Source organism: Condylura cristata, unplaced genomic scaffold (assembly GCF_000260355.1).
Source record: "Condylura cristata isolate star-nosed mole 26May11 unplaced genomic scaffold, ConCri1.0 scaffold00041, whole genome shotgun sequence".
Taxonomy (NCBI): domain Eukaryota; kingdom Metazoa; phylum Chordata; class Mammalia; order Eulipotyphla; family Talpidae; genus Condylura; species Condylura cristata.
In genome coordinates, this window is record NW_004567142.1 from 5,797,337 (window position 1) to 5,805,180 (window position 7,844).

General features: G+C 61.9%; 2 protein-coding genes across 2 annotated transcripts in view; both read right to left on the reverse strand.

Annotated features, from left to right (window-relative positions):
* Positions 1-6,683, reverse strand: part of LIM2 (lens intrinsic membrane protein 2, 19kDa) — a 7,382-nt gene extending 699 nt beyond the window's left edge. Inside the window, exons 1-3 of the mRNA XM_004694048.1 lie at positions 6,543-6,683; positions 5,221-5,401; positions 1,074-1,223 (exon numbers count right to left, since the gene is read on the reverse strand). Coding sequence (XP_004694105.1) covers positions 1,074-1,223; positions 5,221-5,401; positions 6,543-6,683 — 472 coding nt within the window. The remainder of the gene's footprint in view (positions 1-1,073; positions 1,224-5,220; positions 5,402-6,542) is intronic.
* Positions 6,684-6,703: 20 nt separating this feature from the next.
* LOC105854453 (chromosome unknown open reading frame, human C19orf84) overlaps positions 6,704-7,844 on the reverse strand; it is a 6,802-nt gene continuing 5,661 nt past the window's right edge. The window contains exons 2-3 of the mRNA XM_012733533.1: positions 6,926-7,308; positions 6,704-6,825 (exon numbers count right to left, since the gene is read on the reverse strand). Coding sequence (XP_012588987.1) covers positions 6,704-6,825; positions 6,926-7,308 — 505 coding nt within the window. The remainder of the gene's footprint in view (positions 6,826-6,925; positions 7,309-7,844) is intronic.

Genomic DNA, 7,844 nt, shown 5'->3' on the forward strand with positions numbered 1-7,844 from the left:
GGCAGGGTGGCCGGGCACAGGTCACAGAGGCTCCGACGGCCTGTGTCTGGCTGCTGGGAGGAGACGTCCCGGGTAATGGCTTGGCTTCGTGTTCTGGAGCCTCTGGGATCACACCTGAGCTCAAGGGCTGAGATGACTCAGCCGGAGGCCGGAAGGCGCCACCCAGGATGGGGCTTTGGGGCTGAGAGTCCCTGCAGCCAGGGACCTGGGGTGGGGGAGGGGGCTGCTCCACGTGTGGGGTCAGAGGGTGCATCCGGCCTTTGCAGGGGCCTCAGTGGGGAGTGTGCCCAGTCTCTGCAGCTCTGCGGGAAGGAAGGTTAAGCCCTGTGGGGCCTTTCCCCAACATGGGCTATCTTGAGGTGAGAACACTTAGACTCAAAGCCCTTGGCAGGAATCACCATCATTTTGGGGGCCTCCTTGGTGGCTTAGCAGTTCAATCTCAGTGCTGTCATGAATGCAGCAGGAGTTCGATCCCCAGCCAGGGAGTCACCCCCAGGGTGCAGCAGACCTCTCCTGTCTGCCCCTGCTCCCCTCAGCGGTGTACATCAGTGGTTTCACCTGTCTGCTCCCCACTGTCTCTGGGAAGTCCTCTCACCGCCCTCACCTCTGATCTACACTCCAGTTCTTCTATGCAAAAAAAATATATAGACATATTTTGAATGCGATGGCTGGCAGCTGCAACCTGTATGAGCGAAGCCCCCACTCGCGCTGTGGGGCGGCCCCCAGGGACAGCGACCGTGACCTGGCCACGCCGCCTTGTGAGTGGCGCTTTCCTGAGCTCTGTGAACTTTCCAGCCTGAGAGGGTCCTGGGAACCCTCCGACATGTAGCCGGTTGTCAAACATGCAAAGAGTGGCCAGGGGACCCACCTGCGGGTAAAGCGAGGGCAGCCCATTGGGGCCGCACCCCTAAACCTGTGGGGCCAGTTCGGGACAGTGTGCAGGCTGCTGTCAGGACAGGATGGATTAGGAGCAGTCCGGGAGTCGGCCCTGGGGGTGGGGAAGGTTGAGGCTGAGAGGAGCAGGGAGCTGAGGGCAGGTGGTGGGTGGGTGGGGGTAGGGCAGGTCCACTCACTGGAGGCAAAACACAGGATGCCCGCGGCGAAGGGCCGGGAGAGGCGGGTGAAGGTAGGTTGCTGAGCCCAGGCCAGGACGCCCATGACGACGCCTGAGGCGGCGCACAGCGAGGACAGGATCATGAAGGCTCGGGTGGCGTTCCAGTAGGCTGTGAGGACACCCCAAGTCACCCCATCCCTCCTGCATCCTTGGTGACAGACACTGCTATCCCACAGGCAGCAAAGCCTGGTCTTGCTCCCTGTCCCTGACCCAGCTCCTCTAGCTTTCTGCAAAGACCCACCTGTTCACCGAACTCCTATTCACCCTCCAAAGCCCAGCCCCCAAATCCCGTCCTCTAGAAAGCATGCCTTCACCCCGCCAGTGTCATCCTCACTCCACCTCTGAACTGTGACTCTCTCCATCTCCCCCTGCAGACTGATTGTTCCTGAGCACAGTGACTGGATTGCTTCTATTCCAGAAGAAGCCGGCAGAGGAAGCTGCCCTGCCCGCCTGTGACTATGCAGCTGCCTTTCTTTTTCTTTCCCTTTAAAGGTGTCCTTTGAAAACGAAAACACGAGGTAAAGGTGGCAGCAGCCCAGTGAGGTTTGGTTCGCACCCGCATGCCAGGCGCTGTCTGCAGAATGTGACTACTGTGGGCGCTTCCTGGCGCAGATAACCAAAGCCTCTTTCATCAGAAACAGCTCTGTAAAAATCTGCTGCCAGGGGTAAAGCCCCTCCCTTCACCCCAACCCTGGATCACGGAGCTGATAAAGGAGATTTAGCAAGGGGGCCCCAGTCCCTGCAGCTCTACGGGGCGTTCCGGAGAAAGGGGGAGATGAAACCCTGCGTTGCCTTCCTCTGCTAGGCATCTCTGCTGCTGTTTTTTTTTTTTTTTTTTTTTTTTTTTTTTAAGATTTATTCATTTGCGCATACAGGCCAGAGGGGCGCAGGCAGCGAGAAGACCTACTAGACCGAGCAGGGAGCAGAACAGGCAGATTAACCAGGTGCACTGCTGAGGGAGCAGCGGGAGACAGGAGAGGTGTGCTGCGCCATGTGGGTCACTCCCCACCCTCTCCCCGGCACCCCACAGTCAGGGACCAAACTTGTGCTAAAGCAGTTGTGTTGTGGCCAGCTTCGTTCATAGTGCTTCAACTGGTTGCGCCAGGGAGGGCCCAATGTCCGTGCTTCTTTAGGTCAAAATAGCAGGGTTAGGACGCCCCGTGTCAAGAATAAGAACGCAGCCTAATGTCAGTGGCTCACAAAATCCAGGCCCGTTGTCGTTGGGCCCCTTTTGGCACTCTACAATCTACAGGACTGCCCCCGGCACCAGCCCTCACGGTGAGGGTCTGATCAACGTTGTTTATCATGCAGATTTTATGTCCAGGTAGCTGGTGAATGAACTCGTTAGTGAGTGACTGCCGATTTCCCAGGTCCTCCCGGCCTTCCTCTTTATCCTGTCTCCTGTGCTCCCATTCACCCTTGCACACCACTTGCTCAGATCTGAAAGCCTCATACTTATTTGTGACGTCTGTGTCTCCCCACTGACTCCTCAGCCTCGTGAGGAAAGGGCCTGCGTGTGCATTTGCTGCTGTCCTGCCAGCTCCCAGTCCTGCCCACACACCACGCAGAGAGCTCTGGGGTCATTCTCCCCCATGCAGAGCTCAGGAGAGGCTTTGTGAATCACCATCACGATCTCATCCTCGTCTTAACCACGGCCACACGGGCGCCAGACCCTCTTCCCAGGGACCTTCTTTCAACACCCTTTTGCTGTAGGGACTATTTTTTATTCCCATTTCTTAGGTAGAGAAACTGAGGCTCAGAGCAGCAAAGGCACTTTTGGGACTGACGCTGGACACTAGGCTGAGTCCTCGTCCTCCCAGGCATGCAGGCTCTGCAGCACAATTCACCCTCCCCTTGCCACGGGAAAGCTAGCCTCGTGAAATGCAGTCTTTTGCCATGTACAAGCTCAGTGGAAAATGTTCCCGGCTATTTCTCTCCATGGATGTTGTTATAAGCTCAACAGGGTCCCCTCCCATCCTTTCAAATTCTTACTTTGATGATCCAACCCCCGGGGCCTCAGAGTATGACCTCATTTGGAAATAGGGCCACGGCAGATGGAATCAGTTACGATGAGGTCATACAGGAGTGGGTGGGTCTCTCAAAAACATGACGGGTGTTCTCACAACACCGGGAAATTTGGAGACAGACAGGCCCCGTGGACATGGAAGCAGACATCAGGCAATGCAGCTGCGTGCCAAGGACTGACCAAAAGTTGGTCAGGAAACAACCAGAAGCTCTGGGAGAAGCCAGGAATAAATGCTCCCTCCCAACCCTTGCAAGGAGCCGTTGGGGGAACAGTTTGTCCTGAGTGAACTGCACCCACTGATACTTTAGGGACTCTATCCCTAATGCAGAGAGCCCGGGCTCCCAGGACTACAACTCCCAGCATGCCATGCCAGAGACCTGCCGTGACACGTCTCGGAGTGGGGGCTGCTGGGAACTCGGGGCGGAGCTTAGCAGCCATATTTGGTTAGAGGCCGCTCAGGGAGCCTGCAGGGGCTGGGTGCCGCCTGCCTTTGGCGAGGCTGGGCACGCTCAGACGCCGCGGGTAGGACATTCGCCAGTTAGTCCCTAGCCCTCTCTGTGCCCCCCCTTTCCCATTTCCTGTGTAGATGAACCCCTAGTTAGCTTTTCCCCGATGCCTGCCCTAGAGCCTTGCCTCCTGTTTCCCTTTGGGGTAGCCCTGAACAGGAGCCAGCGTGTGGACCCCTCAACATGGGAGCCCCGGGCTCCAGGTCCCGAGGCCACGCGTTCTGGGGTTTATGTCACCCCGTGTGATGCGGGAGCCCAGGGCGCGGACGCGAGGACCTGCCGGTGGGCGCGACCCCCGGGGCCCGACGCGTGGGCTCTGACCCGTTTCTGTGCGGCGCCCACAGATGGCGGCTGTGTTGTGGCTGCGGCTGCAGCGGGGCGGATGCGGGTCTGCAGCCCGAGGGGGGGCCGCGCCGGGGCCTAAACTCAGCCTTTTCAGATCAGGCCCTGAAGGGCCCGGGGTGGCCGGCCCGTCCCCAGGGGGCAGCGGCTGCCCTCTCCACGGGGCGGGGTGAGCGCCGGAGCCCGGTGCCCTCTGCGGCCCCAAAGGCCGCGGAGCTACACAGCGCGGCCGCCAGCCCGCCCTGGAGAGCCGCCCAATCCCACTGTAAATGTGGCGTGTGACTTCAGCTGACTTAGAGCCAGGGGGTGACCCAGCAGTGTGGGCGCCCACCCAGGAGTTACCTGCGCCGTGTGTCCCAGGGGCTGCAGTTCGGACACAGCCTGAGAAACTCCGGGTGTCAGTGTCGCTAAGTTAGTGTCCAGAAGGCGACAGTTGAAAGGACATCACGACACAACCCGTGTGTCTCTTTATGGACGCGTCTGTCCAGCTGACACGTGCGTATGTCACTAGAGCGTGTTATTACAGCGTCTATTATGCAGCCTGCAAGGGTCCCCCGTGCTGCAAGCAGTGTTTTATCCATATTAAAAATACATATTGGGGGCCCTCCCTGGTGGCACAAGGGGTTAAAGTGCAGCACCATGAGGCCGTTGCAGCCGTTGCAGCACAAGTTCAATCCCCGGCCAGGGAGTGACCACAGCACGCAGCAGACCCCTTCTGTCTCCCCGCTGCTCCCCTCAGCAGTGTATCTCAGTAGATCCACCTGTTCTGCTCCCCACTCTGTCTCTGGTGAAGGCTCTCACCCTGAACCTCTGGCCTGTACCCCAGTTCTTGTGTGCATCACAAACCTTTAAAGAATTGCATGTTGTAATACACACAAGCACTCACACTCTCACACACGTGCATATGCCCGGCACAGCCCGGCACGTAGGAACACCTCATTCCGTAGTGAGCAATACAGGGTCCGTGCTGCTTCTGCACCCCAGTACCTCACAGCTCTTGAAACTCTGGAGCTTTTAGGAAATTCTGTTCCCACACCCCTCACTGCGTCTGCTGACCCAACTCCGGTGTCTCCCCAGGAGAAGTTTCCTCCCTACTGGGCCCCTAGTCTAGGACTAGGAAATCCCAATCCTGGCCCTCCTGCACTGGCTGCTCCCCCTCGAGCCCCAAGCTCCACCCCACATTCCAGGCCCTGCAGGTGAGGTTCCCCCCAGCCCCCCAGCGGGAGCCTCACCGATGCTCTCTGTCTGCAGGAAGCACCTGCTGCCCAGGCAGTAGCGCCACAGCCCCTGGTGGGCGAAGGACCGCGCCAGCCGGTACTGCATCCAGTGGTCTGTGGCCGTGGCCCCCACCAGGAGCACGGCTCCCGCGCAGGCACAGAGCAGGCCGCCGCCCCCGAGGCCCTGCATGGCCACCTGGGGGACACGAGAGGTCAGAGTCCGAGGGGTCTGGGCCTGAGGGGGGGCGGGAGCCTGGACTCGGGTCTCGGGGTACCCGGAGCCTGGACCCCCAGGTATGTGGGGGAGCCAGGGGTGCTGGACTCAGTTCCAAGGGGGAAAACTGGGGGCCTGGACCTGGGTCTGAGGGGGGAGGCCAGGGGCCTGGACCCCAGGTCTGAGGGAGGAGACTGGGGGCCTGGATCCCCAAGACTGATGGGGGAGCCAGAGGGCCTGGACACAGGCCCGAGGTGGGAGACCGGGGCCTGGACTCCGGCATCCTCAGTGAGCAGGGGCCGGGGCGGGGACACCAGGGGAGGACGAGTGCGAAGACCTGGACTCCCAGGTCCTGGCAGAGGAAGGTGCCGGGCGCCCGGGCCCTGGGCCTGGGGAGGAGGGTCCAGGCCCGCGCCTGTTCTCACCTGAACAGCGAGCCTGCCCTGAGCCCTCCGTCTGCTTCAGTCCCTCTGTGCAGACTGGGCCAGGCCAGGTCACTCGCCTCTGTGCGCCCGGGCCCCAAATCCCTTAAGCCCCCCACACAATGGCACAGCAGCTTCCAGCAGCCAGAACTGCCGCGGTGGCAGAGGCCCCAGGAAGATTTTGCTGAAGCAGGGACCCAGGTCCTGCCCAGCCCAGGGCCCTGGCTCTGTGGTGACCCTCCCGTGACCCCGCCCCCTTCCACACCCCTGTTGGCAGCACCCCCAGGTGCTAAGCACAGGCAGACGGGAAGTGGACAGTCACTGTTTATTATTCACGCAGGGCGCTGAGGCCCAGGGATGGAAACGGGGCGGGTGGGCCGCTGGGGTCAGGGTGGCGGGGTCGCGGGGCTCGGCTCAGTGGGGCAGCGGTGGGGAAGGAGGACGAGGCTTGGGGGAGTCGTGAGGAGGGTGGGGTTGGCAAGGCGGAGGGCGAGGACGGGCCGCAGACGCCCTGAGTGGCCGAGGGCGCTGCAGAGGCCTGCTGTGGCTTAGTGACCAGGGCAGGGAGTAGCTCGGGGCTGGGGTGAGGCTGTGCTGTGTGTGGCCGGAGAGGGTGTCTGCAACAGGGCGAGCTGGGTTCTGGACGGTTTCGAGGTTCAGCGCTCTTTTCTGGCATGGGATCCTCAATCACTCGGGCTCACGGGGTGACCGCATGGTCCCTTCGTGAGGTTTCGGGGGAAGAGGGAGGGAGGTGGTTGTTTCTTGGGGTATCTCTGAGAAGGCTGTAATGACTCTGGGGTCCAGAAATCCTTCCGGGGAGCCCTGCGGGGGCCCCTCCGCATCCGGCTGCTGGACACAGGTCCTAATACTCTGACTCCCAGTCCTCAGCTGCGGGCGGCATGTCCACTGTGGGCCCAGGACCTGGGGCCCCCTGCTCTCCACCCTGGGTGGGCGGGGCCAGTGCCGGTGGGCGGGCCGAGTGCCCTGGGTGGGCGGGACCAATGCCGGTGGCCGTGGCTAGTGCCCTGGGTGGGCGGGGCCAGTGGGGATGGTGGCTTCTTGGGGGGGCTCCTGGGAGCTGTGCCAGCGCCCCCAGCCCAGCCCCTCTCGGGAGGTTCGGCCCTCCAAGGCCCCCATCGCCGCTGGCCACGACCCCGGCCTGGCCTGGACCGCATCTCCCGAGCCCCCCAGACCCTGGACGGGCTCGCGGCCTGGCCGGCGGGGGACCAGCAGGCCCCAGAGCAGGGGCAGGTGGGCCAGGCCTGCTGCAGGGCGCAGGCCCCCAGGAGGGCGCTGTGCAGGAGGCAGGAGAGGGCGTCCAGGCGGATGGGCACGGTGACCGAGGCCAGGCTCTCCGGCAGCCCCAGGTGGGCCGGGTCCACGGTGCCCAGGAGAGAAGGCGGCAGGGCCAGGAAGGGCACAGGGGGGCTGGGCTCCGGCCCCGGGGGTGGCAGGGGCCGGCCGTTCCTGCAACACAGGGGAGGTCAGCGGGCCCCACGCACCGCCCTCTGCTCGAGGCCCTGGCTGCTGCAGCCTCGTCCTGGGCCTTCTCGGCCTCGCGCCGCTCTCAGGAGCGAGACGGCGGGGCCAGGGCGTGGCACCAGCTCGGCTGCCCCCGCGGGGCACAGCTCTGGGCAAACCCTGCAACAGGGCCCCAGTGGCACCCTTGTTTTTCATACCCCAAAAAAGCTATGGGCCCCACAAAGCGCAGAGCCTGGAAACGACTATAATAATTATTATTAACGACTGTTACTGCTGTTAGCTATTATTGTTAACTGTTACGTACATTATTGCATATTTAGCACTTTATATAACATACTGCTCTGACGGCAGTAGTGATTCATATATTTGTGGCATAACTATAATAACACTTTCCAGCCCTACGCTGCCCCGGCTGCTCCCGCGCGCCGCTCGCCCCGCCAACCCCTGGCCTCTGGGTCTCTGAGCCTGGGCCTGCGTCTCCGCACCCCGCCGGGACCGCACCCCCGTTTCCGCACCCCCGG